The 22,080-nt window shown below is 37.9% G+C and overlaps 2 protein-coding genes across 4 annotated transcripts in view; one reads left to right on the forward strand and one right to left on the reverse strand.

The window, feature by feature from the left end:
• On the forward strand, window positions 1-4,183 carry LOC108664474 (transmembrane protein 147). The gene is made up of 5 exons (XM_018151066.2): window positions 1-298; window positions 1,735-1,870; window positions 2,373-2,459; window positions 2,922-3,056; window positions 3,258-4,183. The coding sequence occupies exons 1-5, from the start codon at window positions 222-224 to the stop codon at window positions 3,504-3,506; spliced, it is 684 nt and encodes a 227-aa protein (XP_018006555.1). The 5' UTR covers window positions 1-221; the 3' UTR covers window positions 3,507-4,183.
• The window catches only part of LOC108664473 (neuronal membrane glycoprotein M6-a), a 27,586-nt gene continuing 9,683 nt past the window's right edge, over window positions 4,178-22,080 (reverse strand). For 2 of the 3 annotated variants that reach the window (XM_018151062.2, XM_018151065.2), the window contains exons 2-7: window positions 12,036-12,195; window positions 11,269-11,286; window positions 8,334-8,493; window positions 7,520-7,661; window positions 6,909-7,054; window positions 4,178-6,320 (exon numbers count right to left, since the gene is read on the reverse strand). In XM_018151062.2, coding sequence (XP_018006551.1) covers window positions 6,189-6,320; window positions 6,909-7,054; window positions 7,520-7,661; window positions 8,334-8,493; window positions 11,269-11,286; window positions 12,036-12,195 — 758 coding nt within the window. In that variant the 3' untranslated portion in view covers window positions 4,178-6,188. The remainder of the gene's footprint in view (window positions 6,321-6,908; window positions 7,055-7,519; window positions 7,662-8,333; window positions 8,494-11,268; window positions 11,287-12,035; window positions 12,196-22,080) is intronic. The other variant, XM_018151064.2, reaches the window with a different exon arrangement.

The following is a 22,080-nucleotide window of genomic DNA, read 5'->3' on the forward strand; positions in this document are numbered from 1 at the left end:
AACCTTAATACTGGATTCTGCATTTTGGTGTGCTAATTTGATTCCATTTGTGATTTGTTTCCAGTATCTACATAAATAACTATTTATAGTTATTTATTGCATATTATTTTTTGATAGTTGAGCAATTAAACATATTGTTTGCTCCTGATTATTCTTTTATCATTGATATTTTCTTGAAGAATTGAAGTAATAACGTGAAGTATTTCAAAGCCAAATAAGCCATGACTTTTTATCACTTGGGAAACTGTTTGTTTTTGGCTTATGGTCCTTACTTTCTCACCTATAAATACTTTGAACTGTAAGTATGCTTTTTTACAAAATTAGATAAATCCTATTTATAAATAGGTTAGAAATATGCCTTGAAAACTGTAAATTATATATTTATTCCTAGATTATGAGGTACCTAGACTAGAATTAGGACTGAATATTAAAATTTTTTTGTAATGGTATTTGTGTGCATTATATAAAATAAGTTTGTTTAAATTGAAAATAAATTATAAACAATCAAGCTAGCATTGAAAATATCTTCCTTTAATGCTGCAACTAGAGCTTTCCTGCCATTTTTGGAACTGTAAGATTACTGCTGGATAAATTACCTCCTATATAATTATTAAAAAATAGAAATAATTGCATGATCAGGCCCCAAGACTTCAATTGTATTGAAAATCTGCCATATTGTTGCTGAAAGATGTCGGAAACAAGAAGGAAAATTCCCATTTAGCAATACAGTGATACCTTAACTTATAAACAACTCCATGTGCATTGTGCCACCTTCTCCAAGTACAAACCAGAAGTTTGAGAACTTTTTTGCTTCTACATATGAACATGTCTCTGCTCATTAACCATATTTCAGAACCAATATGGTGCTTCCAAACCAATTCAGTGCTATATTTCATTAAATTATACTAATATACATTAAATAAAATATTCTTTTAATATACAAAATTACCAACCCCATCACTAAACAAAATTTTTAATTTTTTAGAGTTAAAGGATTTCTATGCTAGTCAAATTTTTACTTTGATTGCTGTTCTCTGGTTGAAGAACTTGCAGGATTCTCAATTTATGTTATACAGTTGTGCCAAAATCGCCAAATGGCTGATTCTATGGGATCAGCAGCCAGGTTGCCAATTCTGTAGAATAGCATTTCTATACTGTAGGAATTGTGAGTTAGGTCAGTCATTCAAGTTTTTTTTTATTATTGAAATATAAAGGAACTTTTCCAAACTTGACCTAACCTTTTCTAACTCTGTCAATTTATGTTCTAACTCTAATGTCCAATTTTCTGAATCAGCAACAAAATGCTGTTTCCTTAGAATCAGCAAACTGGCTGCTGATTCCATAGAATTTTCCATTCCTCAATTTTGGCACATCTATTTACATATATAAATATACACACGCACAGTTTCATGTCTCATTGTCTTTGCTTTGCAATAATGTCATCTACAGTGAAGAGTCCTGCTTTCAAGTTTCTTGTATATAAAGTAATTGTATCATAAAACTGTTTCATTATATTACAATTATTTTTTACTGCTACTTTAAGCAGCTCTTTCATTAATTCATTATTCTTGATTGCAAACTCTTAGCTTAGCTCATGTTCAGAGGCTATTTAAAGTTGCAGTTAAAGCTTTGGTCAATTACTTATTTTGTATTACTTTCCCTAGTAAATAATTACATTTTCATTTATTGCTAACAGCTTTTGTAGCCGTCTCTTTAACAAGAATAATTTCTCAGGTCTGAGTATGGAGCTTTCTGGAAGTGTGTTCAAGTGGGAGGAATGTACCTGCTCACTCAGCTCTGCAAGATGTTGTTGCTTGCAACATTCTTTCCTGCAGACTTACCTTCACCTGCAGGAATTTCATTGTTGACTGTAAGCTCTTTAAAATTGGATTCTTATGATATGATCTTCACTTATTTATCTCAAATATATATATATTCCATAGTAACCTATTCATAATAAATTAATTGAATCTGTTGCTTAATACATATACTGTTTAACCCATCATAATCCTAATAATTTTGGTTATTTCTATGCATGCAATTTTTTCATACCTTTGCACTCATTTTAGCTCCTGGCTCCTCAGGTAGACACTATTATGCAAATACCAGTAATTGGGTGCTGTAATTTACATGAAGCTAGTTTTTAAAATTTGATTTAGTTGGTTAGACTTGAATGTTAAGAGATAATGTCCAATCTTTAACAGTTAGCTTTTGGTTTGTGTAACCTGAGAAAATTAAATGATCAGTCATCTCATGTTGTCTCTTTTTGAGTTTATGTCCCTAAATGACAACAAACATATAAATTATTCTGGAATTTTTCATGGCTCAACTTTTTTGTATTCAAGAAGGTAAAATGATTGTTACTTTTTCAGGAAATCTTCAAATCTACAATGGATTTTGGTGACCTTTTTGCCATCAGTTTAGTGCTTAGAAAAATATCAGCATCTGGACCCATTAAGGTGAGTTTAAAGTTATACTTGTTAATATAGGTTGATGGCATTGCTTCATTTCCAGAATTTTTGTATTATATGCATGTTCAGGACTTTTTCATGCTTTTTGGCAAAAATTCAGGATTTTTCAGGTTCAGGATTTCAGGATTTTTTCAGGTTTGGCAAAAAAAAATTATTCTAGCTAATACCGGTAATGTTTGATCTGACTTTTTATATTGTGTGGGCCAAAAAATTTGTATTTTGTAAAGGTTATTATTGTTTTTAGCATATATCAAAACAAGGGAAGAGCAACAGAAGTTGAAATAAGGCTTATTGATCATGCAAAATTATGAGTGGAGAAAATCTGTTCATAGCCTTCAAGGATGTCTAGTAATGTATTTATTTATTATTTAATCAATAACTTATCTGACATTCAATCAGGAATACAGTAAAAAATATTTTGAGACTAAACCAAATTTTCTTCATCTGCAGGTGCTGATTGCAGGTCTAGGGTGGTCCACTGCTGATATGGTGCTCACAAGGGTTCTGCCTTTATGGGTGGGCGCCCGAGGCCTCCAGTTTGATTGGAAATACATCATCATGAGCCTGGAAGCCAATGTTGTCATGGTCAGCATCTACACGTCACTTATTATACCTGCATTCTCTGTTGATGAAATTGACTTTATTTTATTTTTCTCATTTATTTATGTGCTCAATTTCTATTAGTTGCTATTTATGTGGTTTCTGTGTGAATAGAACCCATAAATGTCAAATTCGCTTGCTGAAATGTTGAAAGTGAAGTAGAATATCAGTCTAATGATCCTACAGGTCCACCACCTGGCAGTGACAGCCTTGGTGTATCTGTGGTCGCGCACTGACAGCAGTTCACCACACCGACCACTGCTGGCACTACTTGCAGTGTGCAGCGTCTACTGCCCACTACTGCCCGCCATCTACACTGCCGTGTTGGCAGGCTCAGCACCCACAGCCTTCAATATGCTCCTCGCCTCCTCCGTGCCCTCACTCTTGCTCTCGGCTGCATCCCTCACTCTCCTAGTGCAGCAGTGTCCTTCATAAAGACATTGTACCATATCGTCATAAAAAACTTGTCTTGAATCTTGTACCATATTGTTGTGCAAGGCTTAGCTTTCTGTAGAGTTTTGTTTCGCGTATCTTCAAACGTTCTCTTGTGAAAATTAATCTTGAATAACGTTAATAAAATTTCGGGTTTATTACCTCTCGTACAGCTTTGATCATTTTAGCTTATATTGTTTTGTTGAAACTAGAATGCTCATGTAAGATTTTATTAAAATTGAAGTCAACAACACATCTTTCCCCCCCTCGTTGCCAACCTCACTGCAGTAAATGCACTTTGTATCGCTGCAGTATATGTACATTATAACATCGCTTCGGATGGTAACTTAATTTTAAGAAACCTGGCATGTATTACAATTGTGTATTTCATTATTTCAACTTAGTCTCTCAATCTTCTTGTTAAATTATATGTCAACTTGTGTAAATTTTCTTATATATTTATGGTACTAGTTATCCGAGGAACTTCTTTCGCATCATTTATTTTCTGCACTCGTCATTCCAGATAAGTTTTAGCAAGGATTTTTTCATCTGTTTCTTTTCTGGGGATACACATACTATTTAGCTTGAATATGAATGACTTGATGAATATCGCTGTGAAAATCATCTTCATAATTGTAGAGGAAGGACAACAGGTTTATAATGAAAAATTTGAATTTAAAGTGAATATTTTATTTTGATGCAAGTAGCTTTCAGTGAAACTACGGGCCGAGCCAAATTGGAGAAGGTCGTATAGTGTGCTAAAGTTTCTGCAGAAAGAACTGTTGACATGGGGCTGAAAAAAATCTAAATTTATTCACCATTGCATGCTATCGCTGAAGAAATATATGTATATTATGGTGTTTACAGTCTCTGAAGTAAGCAGCCTAAAAAGACAGCTGTTGAACAGTAGCTGGGTGAGGCAGGAAGATGGCAATGCTGGCATTGTTTGAAATAGCTCTGGCGGTAAGAAACGACCAAAACTTGTTGAAAAACTTATAACGCTAAAACCTATAAATGTTCGACAAGTCTTTCAGTCCAAGAAACTTTCTAAGGTCCGAACGCTATTATATAGACTTGTTGAACAATATTTGTGAAAGAAAATTCTAGCATTAACCAACATTGCATAAGAATTTTATATTATGGATTGGTGTATAAAATCGGTGTATAAAATGAAATTTACAAGGAAAATGAACTTAACAGTACCGGTACTCTGCTCTACTGAAATTCATAGCTACTTATATTAAAATTTGCCTCGGCTCTACATCTAACAATTTTGTCTCGACGACCGCGATCAAACAACTTGGAGTTCAGCATTTATCTATCTCATGAAACGTGACTCAACTTGTTGAATGGCGACGAACAAAATTTTCCTGTAAGACAAATAAAAGCTCAACTGTGAAGTTGATATCCAGCAATGCACAAAAAAATTCAAGTAAACTAAGTTAAAGTTAAACCTGAGATACTAAAAACGTTGAAAGAAATGAAATAATATGCTGATGAGATTCATAAGTCCATATAATACAATTTGAGGGAGTAAATTACGCTCACAAGATTCACATTTGAATAAGGCTAAGATATTTACTAACCCAGTCGCTTCGTACACGTCAGCAACCATCGAAATTCCAATAAAAAATTTTAAAATGTTTGATAATGACAAATATTCATGGTAGATTGGCGAATCAAAATTTTATTTTACATTACTTGACAATTGCCGTATAATATCAAAACTCTTAACTTCCTAAACGAAACTAAACTCCAAATTAACTTGTTGTAGATATCGTCACTTACACTAATCGCACAAGACACGTCGAGCATTAAACAACATGAACACACATAATCCATTTATCAAAGTACCAAAAAATAGGTTATAAAGATCCATGGAAAGCACAACTATCATAAAACCGCTAAGCTTATACAGGATAAGGCATAGATCAATCTATTGAGAACACGATTCAGTTAATAATAGCACGTAATTGAGAACAGAAATCGCCTGGATGCTTGGGCTGAAGCTGAACCTGTAGTGCGCATCGTGAAGAATGACGATCAGATGTAGAGCTTCATCAAGGCAATCTTCAATTTACAAGAAACTCGAGGGTGTAGATGGGAAAAAAGTTCTATTCAGTAACTACTTATCTTGATCTTTCGAGGAACAACTTTTCCTTATTCGTCCTCCTCAATAAAAGTTCGAGAAAGAAAAGTTTTTTTTTTTCACTAGAACTTTTCTTGACATCAATGAAGGCACTACAAAGCCTCAGTTTCAGAGCCAGCATCCAGCCAAGGGATTCAATCAGACAACTCTTAGTTAATATTGCGTAGGAAGTTGCGAAATTCAAGGACAGATCATGTGTTAGTAGTGTTAACAGGTGCTTAAATTTAGTATTTGAAGCTAAGTGCATCTCATTAAATCAGTTGGTCCATGCACTCTGTACTGTAATTATTCCTAAAGCTAATTCGTAACTAATGAAGAATTTCACGTCTCAGTGGCGATCACAATTCCTCTCTTAGCTCAAAATTATGTTGCCAAATGAGCATAAATAACATCAAGTTAATTTCAAATTGTATGCATTGGCGTCACTTCGGTCTGCTTCAATCGAAGCAGAACTAAAAACGCTCGCTGCTCTGCTGACGCCGGCGGTTGCGATCAAGAGTCTCTGAGTTGCGCAAGAAAATCCCTTGGGCGGTATCCTAGAATCGGTCTTTGGGAAGCGTGGACATCTCGGAACTGTCCCTGAGATACTGCAGGTCTTGCAGGTCCATGAATTTCTCCTGGTCTTTGATGTGAGCGTAGTTAGCAGCCAGGCACATCAGGTAGTGGATCTGCCAAACAAAATTACATGAATTTGACTGATTCTAATGTTTTGCTTCCTCACAGAATCGAACCAAAACCACACATGTCTTGGGGGGGGGGATCAAACCACTGGCACATTCAGAAGTAATACAGCAAACACTTCAAACAACTCGCAAGATAGGTGCAGCCTTTTTAATATTGAGGAGGATGAATCTTTTTACATTTTAAGAGCCATTTAGAAACTTGCTGGAATACTGCTTGAAATACGGTAAAAGCAATGATTTTACCGTATTTCAATGCTGTCGGTTTTGATGCTTTACCTTGACCCTACATAAAATTACTGAGTCCCCACCCAAGAGATAAATGGCTACCAATATTTAATTCTGGAATCAGATTAACTTAGACAAAGAAACATTCTCGAACAAGTCAACTAAAACCTAATTCTAATTTGGCGAAAAGAATAACGATTTACTTCAGTGAATGCTTATGAATGTAATTTCGTGTAAAGATAAAATCAGAAGATAATGTCAGAAATTGATAAATACTCTTCAAGTTAAGCACTATCGAGCATCGACTAGAAATGACGCTAGGATTGCGCTTCACGATGCAAGGCTCACCAAAGATAGGATGACCACGATCGTGGCGCTGGTGGCGATGATGAACATAACCTCGGCGTTATTGACGAAGTCCTTGCAGAAGAGCTTCCTCTCCCCCTGACAAATTCTCTTGTCTTCCTCAGGAGTGCTTCCGGGGAACAAGAAACCTGAAAGACCCATAATATAAATTATTCGAATTATAGGTATTGAGTAGAAATCAATTATAGAGCAACCTCCGGTCAAACAGAAATTAATCGATTTCCAATACATATTCTACCAATTTTCTCTGGGATGAGACGATGTACACGGAGTTGGACTAGAACATTTTAATTCATCTCCAATTGCAATTAATTTGCATTCATATGGTGAGTCGTGGTAGTAGATACTATTATTTCAATGCCTACGATGGTAGACCAAAATTGACTGTGCTGGTTGTAATGACTCACCAAGATGGTTGCATTGAATCACTGAGCTGGTTGTAATCAACGTCCTGGTTGTATCGACTTTCCGAGCTGGTTGTATAGACTCACCGAGCTGGTTGTATAGACTCACCGAGCTGGTTGTAATCAATGCACTGGTTGTATAGACTCACCGAGCTGGTTGTAATCAATGCACTGGTTGTATAGACTCACCGAGCTGGTTGTAATCAATGCACTGGTTGTCAGGTATGACGCTGCACTGCAGCCAGGCGATGGAGTAAAGCATCGTGACGAGCAGTAGCCCTGCGAACACCGCCAGCCACACTATCACCAAGATGTACGCTAGCGTCATGAACTGTAAACAAATAAAACTATGCAATACCACACAGAATACTGCGGCAGTAAAGCTACGATGATAAATGGTTGAAAAAGTGAGTTTAGTGCCATGCTTGTAAGGGGGACACAAAAAAGTAAAAAGTAATCAACATACCAAAATAAATGTGATTAAATCAATGTGTATGAAGAAACACAACATGAGCATTTAACATTGATAAATTAAATTACTAAATCAGAAATATGCCGGGCAAGTTAAATGTGCTGCGACAGACAAGTGTCAATTACACGAGGTATTTCATGTGATCAGTGGTGATATTTTTGAATATGTGGCTTACTCTGAGGAGAACCGCTTCCCACCAGAAACACGCTTTCACGACAGTTGATAAATTATTCAACCCAGGTAATGTATAGAATAAATAGAAAGGTTGTCAAATAGGGACGGTGGCAATATTAAATTGAATGACAAGTCGGCGAAAATAACATAACATAGTGATCTCGGCGCTGAAGTGTAGGCCTGATGTGGCCTGTCGCCGATTCTTACTTTTCGTGCCTTGTTCACAGAAGACCAAAAATCGTGTCATTTGACCGGATCTTTTCAGGACAGACGATAGTTTGAAGTAGCTACTAGACTTGATAGGATCGCGTTAATATTTGAAATAAATGTTTATAATCTTGATGGACCATCACTGACGAGAGCACAGGAGATGCGGCCGCCCACTCTGCCGCGCCAGGAAGCGTAGACTCGAGCGCGGGTGGCGCCCGTAGACAGGCAACCCACGAAGAGGATCATTAGCGCTAGGCCCCCCATGCTCGCCCCCACCACCAGGAACGTCAGCTGTACCGGCTGAACCCTGCAATTGTTCATTAGTATAGTCAGAATTATCATCATCTTACTCAATAATTTAATTATTATCAATTTGAGAACTACATTTCGAGTTGACATAAAAAATTCGCGGTTAGTATGAATGTAAGTCATAAGCAGAATAAAACCAGTGAAATAATAATTTCAAGAGCGACGGCGCGCGGATGTACATTTTTTTCTAGTCGATTTATCTTCTATTCCATATTATATTCTATTCGTTCCAAATATTTTCAGCAGATCAACATTTTTCCCTGTTTGGTAAGTCGGGACCTCCTATCATACACAGGACAACCAATATAATTATTTCAAACTAATTTAGTCAAATTTTTTTGTTGGTTGGAATAAATAGCTGAAACCTGGGTATCTAACAAAGAAAAAATTATGTTATGTCTCTTATGAAGGAAAATAAGGTCGTTTACTTGAATTGCTCGTACGTCAACGAGTATGTTGATGATAACGTGTTCAACTATTTTTTTCTGCTAAGATTTTCCGACAGGCGAGCCTTTCGAGGATATCGTGCAATAGTTTAGACTTTAGATTCATCTCAACAAATCTAAGGAAGATACATCTCACCTAGCAACATCCTGCCAGACCCGAGAGCGCTCGACTTCAAATACAAACGTTACTGTAGTCCTCTATAAGAATATAAGGCTTTCAAAGTAAATATAATTATGTTTAGCAATAAACACGTAAACATCGTAGTCAAGTATAAAAAATGCACATAACTGCGGTTGAGAATCATATCTTGTAAGAAAAGGTTGAATGGACAGCAGCATTGTTTTGAAACTTGAATATTGAGCAGATAACCACCTTTACGATCATGCAGAAAAGAAACAACAAACAAAAGTAGAGTGTACAAGCAATTTAGATTCCTGGCGTAATTCATACGTCAAGCAGCAAACAAATTATGTATCATTACACTTCCGCAGCCCCTTAGTTAGTGATAATAATTGAACACATAAAGTCTGCTTCAGATTCTAGCAAGGAAACTAGAGCAAGGCAAGGTAGGCAGTCTGGCTGAACTCCCAATAAGAACCTATTAAAGTCCTGACTTCCTGTGCGTAATGATCCTGCGCTGGTAAGGAGCTGCATGCAATGCAACTTTCCTGTGCGACCCGTGAGTTGTGGCAGGCTGGCAGGCTGCTATTACCGTGTTATCAAGAATAGTTAAGAGTTCGTAATTCCGTCAGCCAATCACTGACGGCTTTTCAAGCCATAATCGCAAATCCAAGACGAGAAATCAGCCGCTACGTGTACTTAAGCGGGATTTGATAGTACAGCTCATGATCGAATGCTTCGCTTAATTTATGTATCGATACTGAAGCAGGTCACAGGTAAATTCGTTGACAATAAAATTAACTGTAAAGCATTCAGTATTTTATAAGTTAGTTAGTTAGTTTAGTGGCCAAATGTTTACAACCGCTTCAGCTATTTAGCTATCTCGCACCGAAAGTCAAGATGAACATCACCATAGAGGTGGAAGGTCTCAATTATTCATCACCCACAAAGGGCGGAAGGTCTCGGATGTCCAGACCGCTGAAGCTGGCTCGAAAGAAGCAGCGTTAGCATCTCAAAGAGACGAAGTGACAAGGAGGGACAGGTGAAAAGCAACAGAAACGAAGACACTCGAACAAGAGGTCGCTTACACGGGACGTCGGCCGCCCGCACGAGAGAGACGAGTAAAAAAAGAAGGGAAATGTAAGGAATCCTACCTACATAATAACTTAACCCCACAACTGAGACCTACAGTCAGACACCGCGAGCTCAGCGGTGGGGCGCTCAGGAACAATCCCCAGTATTTTATAAACTCCTGTACCTAGTGAATTTATGAACTAGGTTGCTTGTCAACTAATGCTATGAGTTTAGAATTGGCTACCGTACGTTCAATGAATTTATGCTGTCTAATGTAAATCAACAGCAGCAAAAAAACCCATAGAACGATATCAGGACAATCGATTTGGAAATTCAGGAAAAAACTCTAAATATCAATAATAATCAATAGAAAACTTGTAACTAACCCATAATAATATGCTTAGGGTAAGCAATTTCTGGTTGAAAACTTCTGCTATTTTTTATGAACGTGTTGAATAATTACCATAAATTAAAAAGTATTCCTCACTAACTGTTGAACCGAACGGAATACTTTGCAAAATTATTGCTTGCTTGCGTGAATAATTGCACTAACTGATTATTATCAACTGAGCCATGCACGGATAGAAGCTAGAAGGCGTTGTCCTACATTCTAATGTGCACAGAAATAAACATGAATGAGAAGATAATTTTCTCACTACGCGAAAATCATGCATAAAAATAACAAATAATCTAACGTAAGAAACAATTAAAACGCAGAAAAACAAATCATGCAACGAGAGCAAAGGTTGACTCTCATAAACAATAGAAGTGTGATTCATTAGGAATAGTGTGAACACGCATGCGAATATTTAATTAAAAATTACTTACGTTACAATGAGCACATCATTACACGAACAACCATCAATACTTTATTCACGACGTCATATCCATTGCTCTATTCATCATGCACACACTAGTCGCCACTAACATCAGTCTGTATCATACACATTAGTATGCACGATACACATTAGTATGCATGATACACATTAGTATGCATGATACACATTAGTATGCATGATACACATTAGTATGCATGATACACATTAGTATGCATGATACACATTAGTATGCACGACACACATTAGTATGCATGATGCACAACTCGAAGCAGCGTTAAATGAATTAGAGTTACCTCGCCGAGTGTCGGTCCCTACACTCGTGAGTTGCACCACACCGTACCCCCAAGCAAACAAAAACATAAGTATAAAACATAAATATGGTTACAAAATAAAATATTAACATATGGTTACAGAGAAGTGCGTACACTTCAAAATAAAGAAATAAAGCTTATAGCTATATCAAGAAGCTCATGAAAGAAAATTGAGAAGCAATAAATTGTGCTACTACTGCATGGAAAAGGTGGAATGTAGAGAATACCTACAGGCTAAGCAAGAAACTATATTTCAGATTTATTCTAACCAAAGACACCTGTGAGCCTATCACTACAAGCTGTCAAGCAATATATCTAACACAACACGATAGTAAATACGTCAACATCTCCTGGAGTAAACTTGTTATATTTAATAACTATAATATATAAATTATAAATAAACATTCCTACTACAACTCTGAACAAAATTACATAAATTAATCACATCAATCAATCGGAAACGTCCTGTAAAACATAAAATGTAGCTTTTTCACCAATAATAAATACAGCATGCCGAGAAAAATTTTATATGTTAAGCCCCCACATCATTGAATAAATAAATATAGCGAACGTTGATCCGCATCGATATGTTACACAACACTGACTAAATAAATAAGAAGCACCTAGCACTGTACAGATGAGTGACACATCACTGAATAATTAAATATGAAGAACCTAGAACCGCAAAGATATGTTACAAATCACTGAATAAAATAAATATGAACGTAAAGCCGCCTCGATATACTGACCACTCAATCTGGAGACGGAAGACCTCCTGCAGCATGCGCATGGTGAGCGTGGTGCCGCGGTACATGGTGCCGCAGAACACGCCCACCCCCACGCAGCACATTACCGTCGCGATCAGCGTCGCGTACGGCACGCGTGACATGCAGTCCTGGCATCCTGATCCTGAAATGGGTGAGGAAGGAGGGTTAGGATAGAACACGGGCTCGAGGGTTGGGGTGGATCACGGGCTCGAGGGTTAGGATAGAACACGGGTTGGATGAGATCTGCAAGGGTGAAATGCGGGTTGGAGGGTTACGTCGGAACACGAGATAGAGGGTCACTGTGAGTGAGGCAGAGACTGGCGGGTCAGAGTGAGGCAGGGACTGTAGGGTCACAGTGAGGCAGGGACTGTAGGGTCAGTGAGGCAGGGACTGTAGGGTCACAGTGAGGCAGGGACTGTAGGGTCACAGTGAGGCAGGGACAGTAGGGTCACACAGTGTGGCAGGGACTGTAGGGTCACAGTGAGGCAGGGGCTGTAGGGTCACAGTGAGGCAGGGACTATAGGGTCACAGTGAGGCAGGGACTGTAGGGTCACAGTGAGGCAGGGACAGTAGGGTCACACAGTGTGGCAGGGACTGTAGGGTCACAGTGAGGCAGGGGCTGTAGGGTCACAGTGAGGCAGGGACTATAGGGTCCCAGTGAGGCAGGGACTGTAGGGTCACACACAGTGAGGCAGGGACTGTAGGGACACAGTGAGGCTGGGACTGTACAGTTACAGTGGGGCAGAGGCTGTAGGATCACACACAGTGAGACAGGGACTGTATGGACACAGTGAGGCATGGACCGTAGGGTCACAATGCAATGAGGCAGGGGCTGTAGGGTCACAATGAGGTAGTACTAAGGAAACCCTGAATCCCTGACAGTGCATGCGGTTACTAGAAGCATGGGTTGGTCATCACGAAGCTGAGATTACAGAGCGTCAGGTGCTGTTCACTGTACCGTATAGGTCAAGCACGAGTTAAAACGTGTAGGTGAGTGTTCACTAGTCTTGGCTGATTATTTAAATCACATCAGTTACAAACAAAAAAATAATAAAATATAAATTAAATTACAACCGTACAGTTTGCGCTAAAATAACTTCTGTGTGTGCATAGAATCGAGAGCAAAGCCACATATCCTTAGAAATGAAAATTAAGCGTTTATACACAACCAAGAACATGAACTACAGAGAGCACCCGCTCCAATGTAATTTAGATAAAAAATGAAAACAAATGTTCGGTTTACATTCCTAAATTATCAGTTCCCCCGAAACCTCTAAAAGATGTACTACACAAAAAAAATCATTGAATCTTTCACGTCTCTGCATTAATCATTGAAATATTTCAAGCTCAACTATCGGAATTATAAGAAACATTACCCACTTGACACATCGCAAGTTACGTCTTACTCAGACGCTTCTACAGAGATACGAGGTATGCACGCAACGCTATGGACGCTGACGACGCTTTGGGCAGCTATGACGGAAATAGCCGCACCAGACACAGCAAGACTTCTCTGAGCGGGCACCACAGCGTACCCAAGTTGCTGCGAGCTCATTTTTGAGCAGCTCTGCACCACTTACGAAACTAGTTGCCCGTCTAAAGCTTTTTTATAAAATTCAATTGGTAGTCGAAAATTTCCGTTGAATGATTTAGAATTTACATGGTTAGCAGGAAAGCCCTACATCCGTGGCGAAACTATTGCTTTTCTGATGCATTTTATGGAATCAAAATGGTGGTAGGAAGGTTCCTGTGAATCATTTACAATTTACTCATTAATTTAGTTTGAAATCTAACACGGGAGCTATTTCAAGTTTTCCAGTCGCTTCTATGTGAACCAATCAAAAAATCACTATAAGTAGTTCGCATAATTGAAATAAACCGAACTTTTCGATGAGCATTTATAGTAAAATGGATAAATAAAGCAGTGAACATGTTGAAGATATATTCTATCAACGTAAAGCTAGAAAAGTTTAGCCAGTAAAAATATAAAAATGCTTTGATCGCGGAAAATGCTCCTCATAATAATTATCTATTTTATAACAAGTTATCCGAGCAAGTCGTAGAATAGTTCTTGTCAATATTTTCATAAAAAAATTAGACCCAGTTTCAGAACCTCGTATAATAATAATTAATTTTTCCATTACCAATGTTTTAGTACAAGTTAATACAAACACAAGCTCTGTACGCCTAATATACAGTGGGGGGAAATAAATATTCGTACACTTGAAAAATCGTATTTTAATGTATGTAAGTACACAAACTTAACAGGAAAAGTGATTTAAATTATGTATAGAGACGCATAGTATTCAAAAATACTATCAAAAGAAATTAAATCTCAATGCAACAAGAAAAGTGAACATGTTGCATTGTTTTTTGTTGCATTGAGATTTAATTTCTTTTGATAGTATTTTTGAATACTATGCGTCTCTATACATAATTTAAATCACTTTTCCCGTTAAGTTTGTGTACTTACATACATTAAAATACGATTTTTCAAGTGTACGAATATTTATTTCCCCCCACTGTATAAATGGCAAATAGTGGAAAATATGATCTCACAGTCCGGTAACTCTCACGCCGGTGATGCTAGTCGCCTCAATATATTGGTCATTACGCAGCGGTAATTACTGCACTTAAGTGCACTTAGAGAACAAGGATTTAGGTCGCTTGTGGGACTACGACTTCCTGACCTGCTTCCTAATTACAGCAAGAGAGTAAGCGTTTGTAAGAAAACATAAAACTGTATGCATAAACAGGAGACGCATATTAGTCGCGATGGCGTAGAATATTGTGTAGTGTTACACTTTGTTTAGAGTAACATTCTGTGAAAAGAAAATGACTATTGCTGATTTTGAAGCCACGAGAAATTATGTAAGTTTGATGATAGATTATCTTATTAATGAAAGAGTTCGAATATTTGAAATAAAAACAGATGAGCAGACGATACGTTAAATAAAAAACCTTTCGCCCATGACAAGGTTATGATTGATTGAATCTAGTTTCATCGTTTAAATTTAATTTCACTGTATTTTCTACTATCGATAGATTTAAGAATGACGAGTAATTTAAAAACTGAGCCGACCAAGTATAATTCGCTTACAAGCATTACACTCCCGAATATCGGCAACTACTACATCTTCCAGTATGATGAAAATTGCGATTCATGAGGAAAAACAATGACGCGCGAAAAAATAAAACCACCGGGAAGCTATTATTTCGACAGATGGTTTCGGCAATAATTCGTCGGTATTGAAGGAATACGTGCAATGTTCGTATAGCTGATGCAGAGGAATCACTGTCGGACGTCTGGCTAACACGGTTAGCTAGCAGGGCAGCAGGTTTAGCGAGCTAATCTTTCCTCTCAGCTTCGAACAGAAACAAGAAATCCAATGAAAAAACAGAGATCTGCAAGGGTGACCTCTAGCATAGTGGCTTCTCAGCGGGTTGCTTGACTGGCTTATAGCTTCTCAACTTGCGAATTTCTGTCAACGCCAAAGCAAAACTAGAAGAATGTGAAATCTTCAAATAAATATAAAAAACGCAGCAAACAGACGTAAACGGGCTTAGTTCGAACAGATGTCCTGATAACAACTTGCGGCAACTTTATGTAAATCAAGAATGTAGTAAAGCTTAGGCGGCGTCCACTGATAAGGATATTATCTAAAAATGTATAAAACGTAATCGGGCGCAGGCAAAATTTTAATTTTAACAGAAAACACAGCTAAGAATTGAATATATAATTGTCTACTCCAGCAGTAAGGTCACCACTACAGTCACCATGCAGCTTATTCCGGTGTTAATATGCATAAACAGGAACGCGCAGAAATTTGGTAAGGCTTAATGTCTGCTTAATTCAGTGGTTCCCAAAGTGGGCGATATCGCCCCCCTAGGGGCGATGGAAAGATTTTTGGGGGCGGTAAAGAAGAAGAGGGTGATAGGGGGGCGATAGGGGGGCGACAGTCCGAAGTCAAAGTCAGAAGTTCGAACGTTTGTTTGATTTGTACACAACACGTGCAGCACATGACTCCCAGCGATGGTTTTTTTCAACCAGATCTGTTTTTTGGGCATTTTCTCATTTATGGAAAAAATACACTATTGTGCTCGCCATGTCCGTCCGTCTGTCTGTCCGTCCGTGACTTCACGTTTTCGTCGACGAGAAAATGCGCTCTCTGTCACGCACTGCAGTGAGTACTAAGTTATAGTCCGTCCGTGACTTCACGTTTTCGTCGACGAGAAAATGCGCTCTCTGTCACTCACTGCAGTGAGTACTGAGTAATATTTTTTTAACCTCTCGTGGGTTTACGTCTCCGACAAATTAACGGCCGGACTCGCGGCCGGTCTCACGGCCAATTTCCAAATTCAATTATCAAGAAATATCTCTCAAACTAATGAACTTAACTCGATGAAACTTGATACACGTATTCATTAGGACCTAACGGAAAAATTTTTGTGAAAATTTTTTGAATTTTGCCTTCAATTGTTTTTGCCATACTTATATGGCAATACGGGCCGAAATTCACAGTGATCAAGGAATTTCTCCCATACTACTGAACAGATTCGAACGAAATTTTGAATTTACAGTCATAAGTACCGAACGATTATGTTTAGTTCGTGAAAACTTTTCGCTTGTGCCCTCGTTCGCGAGTTTCATTCGTGATTTAAACAGCAATACGTGCTTAACTTCGCAGTAATCAAGAAATTTCTTCCAAACTAATGAACAGATTTGAACGAAATTTAGTATTTTAATACCTAACCTCAGCAACGGTGATGTTTAGCTCGTTACAATTTTTTCGTTTTGCCTTCGTTTGCGAGTTATACGGCTATACGTAAACGGCTCTTGGTTAAACCAGCCGGTAGAAAAGCCGGTCGTTCCTCCTATATCTGTAACTTTCTAACGAAAGCGAATATGGAAGTGTGAAATCAAGAATGACGGTGAAATGAAAAAAAAAAATCTCGCAAACGACGGTATAATCAAAATTTTTTTAATATAAAAAACACCATTTGGTAGTTAGGAATGTATATTCAAAAATTCGTTCAAATCTGTTCGGTAGTTTGGAAGAAATTCTTTGATCACTGCGAATTTCGGCGTGTATCGCAATATAACTCATGAATGAAGGTGATATTTAAAATTTTTTCGCAAGCTAAACATCACCGTCAAGTTCTGCTGAATACATGTTACAAGTTTTATTGAGGTGCGTTCATTAGTTTGGGAGATATTACTTGATAATTGAATTTGGAGATTGGTCGTGCGACCGGCCACGAGTCCGGCCGTAAATTAGCCCGAGACGTCCTAGGTTTCTAGTGCTGAAACAGTTAAAACGGCTGAAAAACATATTGGTTCACTAAAAGGGATTCTATTTGTGAAATACACATTTGTGTTTAACCTTTACCTTTTAAAATTGCACGGTACTAAATTGTTTAGAAAGAGGCGCATGGTTTTATATGTGTCTGTGGGGGGCGCTAGAAATTCAGTAGGGAGCCAAAGGGGGCGCCAGCCTGAAAAAGTTTGGGAACCACTGGCTTAATTGATTGGTTTCGATCACAATCGATCCGATAAAATACGTTAGCTTCAGATAATTACCGACTTAAAATGCTTGAGATAACGTCGTTTCCTGTCTAATAATAATATACTAATTAGGACTTTTGCACCGTTTACGACTAATGCAACCAAATCTAATCTCCTAAAAACATTTTCTCTTGTCCAGCACATTTGTTGCACTTACGTCGAAACGTTATCTTGCGACAATTCTTTTCATTTTATAGAGGAACGAGCGATGTATAAGATCGTATATATAATGGTGACCTCCCCAGCTGCTGTTCGGACACCGTGCTGGGATGTATTAAAACAGGAAACATCTCATCAAGAACACACAAGAATACATTAGCTGACGCTCAGTGCATGAATATAACGAATGGTGACACCCGACACCCCAGTAGTTACAATGATCTACTACAAATGCTCGTAACGAGCACAACTAGCTGCTCCACCAAAAAAGTTTGAAGCTCATATTTACACTACGGCGGTGTTTATTGACAAAATTCGTCAACTAAAAAGAGAAGAAATTGGTGATATTTGTGGATCCAAGGTATACATAAATTTTTACTCATGCTACAAGAAAATATACATAGATGAACGAATGTAAAATCTGGCGGCCAAATATTGAGTATTAGTGCAACTTTTTGCATATATACGAAGATATCTAAACTCGTTTATGCGAATAAAAAATTTCTATTAATTGTCAACAGTTTTTCCACATAGTAATTTTTCACCGCCTTTCGCTACTCTTCACTGTTCGCTACTTTTCGCTGTTCGTTACTTTTCGCTGTTCGATACTATTCACTGTTCGATACTATTCACTGTTCGATACTATTCACTGTTCGATACTATTCACTGTTCGATACTATTCACTGTTCGATACTATTCACTGTTCGCTACTATTTGCTGTTCGCTACTATTTGCTGTTCGCTACTATTTGCTGTTCGCTACTATTTGCTGTTCGCTTCTATTTGCTGTTCGCTACTATTTGCTGTTCGCTACTTTTCGCTGTTCGCTACTTTTCGCTGTTCGTTACTATTTGCTGTTCGCTACTATTTGCTGTTCGCTACTATTTGCTGTTCGCTACTATTTGCTGTTCGCTACTATTTGCTGTTCGTTACTATTTGCTGTTCGTTACTATTCACAGCAGGAAATCAGTTGGTCATCGAACGAGTTGAGCGACCAGGCAGCGTTAGGATAAGTTCCAGGAGGCAGCGACGGAAGTCACCGATCATCTGCGGTGACTCACGGCGCGCATCGCTCTACACTCGAACAACTCCAGTCTATTGATCATGCTGCTGCGTACCGCCCTGCCTGGCTGCAGGTGCGCGTATTGTCACAAGTCCCAGCAAAATAACTGTATTACCTAGACTCTGAGCAAGCTTCAGGGACGAATTTACAGTTCGTATTGTTTTTTTTTTATATGATAATCGATATTATAGTTCATATTGATTTTTATGTGATTATCAATATTATAATCAGAAACTTGCACAAGATTTGGAAAGGCAGTGTAATTAAAGTGTTTCTTCGTCACTGACAAATATTGTAAGCAAGAATATAAGAAAAACCTACTGCCGGACATTGAAAAATAGCATACAAAAGTAGCCATTCCTACGAATCACACTCAACAAATTTTAAAACGTGAAAAATTACTTACGACAAACATAAGCCTTTCACTGATTGTAATTATAGAATCAATATACCGGTACTAAAGTAGAAAAGCTTCATAAATTCACTGATTGCTAACAGAAATTTTCAAATTCATATAGGAACGCTTGTAAATTCAAACATGTTGAAAATATTTGCATTTTAGCAGCATGGGCGATAGACGATAGTAGTGAACAACATTGCCGGAAATACTTGGAGCGCGGAAGGCAAGGAGAACCAACACGTTCAACTGTGTTTACGTGCCAGCACACAATCTCCGCACAAACACGGCATGAGTCAAGTTGTGCCACGGCACAGCTTATCGTGTTTACTCGACATATGCCTAAAGCGTGCCTTCAACGATAAGTTCATGTTGAACTGAGAAAATGATCAGAGAAAATGTGCAATGCAATGAATAGCCGGAGATGACCCTCATTTTTTTCGTAACACTTAAAAAATTTTTAAATACAGTTCGATAAAACGGCACGTTAAATCCTGACTCGTTTTTTACTATGATAGAGTACAACAACTACAAATTCGAACTACAAGAAAACAACGGAAGTAGTATTTTTCAGAATAGTCAATTCCTTATCATTAGCGCAACATTCGTGAAGCCGTTAACTTACCCATTGTGAATCTTCAAATATAAGTAAGGAGATCTTCAGTCTTCAGGAGGAGAATAGTAGTATTAAGAAGGCCACACTCAACTACAGCTCATCGTGATGTACAGTTCGTAACCTAACAAGAGGGGATAATTTCTTCTATTAGATGAGCTAAGTTAACAGTGAGCTCGCATCACCAGCCGAGTGCACACACGTCGCCATGCATTAGTTGATAGAAGCAAAACCACGCCAGTCACAATTCAGGATTTAGTATGCTAACAGTTGCGTTTGAGTTCAACGTGACTTTCTTAAAAATACTCAACCGAAGCGAATTATTGCACGACCACAACCGCCTTATTTCCTCAGAACCACCAGTGCCTACCAGCGCTTGATATATACATTTTGTACAAGTAGAGCGAAGCTAACTATAAATATTACTTACTACAAATAGCAAAAGTTTGGTTGTCACCACACAATTCCGTATTTGTACCTCCTATTTAAAAACCGATCCAAATTCGATGACTCGACAAGTTATGGGAAACAAGACATGTTTACACATCTAACATCTCTTACTAATTTCACGTTGATTTTTAGAGAGGTTACTTCCCTTTTCATCTTTTAACCAACATGCGAACCTGTTAAATCGTCATAATATACACAAATTACCCGACTAAACATTGAGAAATTATACAGATTACGTACCAATAACTGATACTCGAACACCAAAACTAATTTTGACGAAGATCATGGGTCTAATCGAGGTTAGAAGTATAATTGTGCTTCACTCTCCGCAGCTGCATTACTGTCCGCCTATTACATGCGCTGCTGGCAGTACGGTTGCCAAGTTTACAAATAAAAATATTGTTAAGAAATTTAGCCGCTCTTTTACACCCGATTTACTAGAAATCTAATTCATACTTTGAATCCATTTTAGCTAACAATCTATATCTTGGAATTCGGACAATACTTAAAACGACAATTCTGAGCAACCATCAAGGTCAGAACATTCAGGCTATAAAACCTACAGCACAAGATATTAACCATCGCCTTGATGCTCTCATGTAAAATCGACGTAACGATTTCACTTGAGAGGGACGTCTGAGAGAAACCGTGCGAAATGAGACACGGTACGTGCGTTCGAGGTTATATACGTGTACGTCTGTAGTGTGAATGTCCATAATGAGGAGATTTTCCCCACTTCATTATTTGCTCGTGCTTTAAGCGTGACAATGACAGGAATATGGATAAATTTCATAATTATATTCTAATTTACTACATGCATCGCATCTACCATCAATTCAATTTCGACTTGTTTTGCAAGAAATGAGAGTTGAATATAGGTTGTGACGCTAAACTTAATGCCCAGAAAATATTTTATTATTTAGGAATTTCGGTAAGGCTAAATTGCTGACCAAACCTGACTTGACTAATATCCGCAACTAATTACGTGCAGCTGAGTTATCCGAATTCCTCGCAATTAAAATTATTTTCCCAATACGCGTACTAATGCCGCGTAGGCGTCGATACTCGATAGTATGTAGATAGTTTTTCCGACACGCCTTAGTTAATTATGGTTCAATATAAATATAGGTCGGTGGGACGAACGTTATATCCAAGTAAACAAAACCTAGGATTTTGCTTACTTAGATAAACATATATAAATGAACCATTTCCATTGACTTGCGACGGAAACTTTTGAAATAAATGATATTCAAGTATTGATGGACATGTTAAGTCTAGGCTGCATCGTCGAACTTATATATACTGTACGAGTGAATTGATTAGACCTAAAGCCAAAATTACTGCTTAAAATTTCTTAGCCATAGCTGAATGATTTAGCAGCTCAGATGAGGCAATAGAATAAGCCCAGCTGAGAAGCTACTCTAAGCAGATGAAGTCGCCACGGCACTCATGTTGAAGGCCTTCAATAAAAACGATCTATTTTAGTATACAAAACTGAACTTCTGGCGCACTCAAAATTGCTTTGTAAAGCGTTCGTAGTCATCTGCGGTAATCAAACCCTACACATTGCAGTTGTGGCCAATATTTTACGGTTTTTAGTGGTAGGCGCAGCAGTGCCGTATTCGACAATAAAAAAGATAAACAACTGATCTGCTTTGATCCAGGTGCATAATTTTTTCAACATTTTCTTCTGATAAACCACAGCCCTTGAGACTGTTAAATTAATTTTATAAGCATCTCTCTGGGCAAGTGCAAGACAATTTTGGAAATAATAATAATA

This window comes from Hyalella azteca, unplaced genomic scaffold, assembly GCF_000764305.2.
Source record: "Hyalella azteca isolate HAZT.00-mixed unplaced genomic scaffold, Hazt_2.0.2 contig16941, whole genome shotgun sequence".
NCBI lineage: Eukaryota > Metazoa > Arthropoda > Malacostraca > Amphipoda > Hyalellidae > Hyalella > Hyalella azteca.

Coding starts and splice junctions, on each gene's coding strand:
- LOC108664474 (XM_018151066.2), top strand. CDS start 222: ATGACTTTTTATCACTTGGGAAACTGTTTGTTTTTGGCTTATGGTCCT. Junction 1,871..2,372: donor CAGGAATTTCATTGTTGACT/GTAAGCTCTTTA, acceptor TTACTTTTTCAG/GAAATCTTCAAATCTACAAT. Junction 2,460..2,921: donor CAGCATCTGGACCCATTAAG/GTGAGTTTAAAG, acceptor CTTCATCTGCAG/GTGCTGATTGCAGGTCTAGG.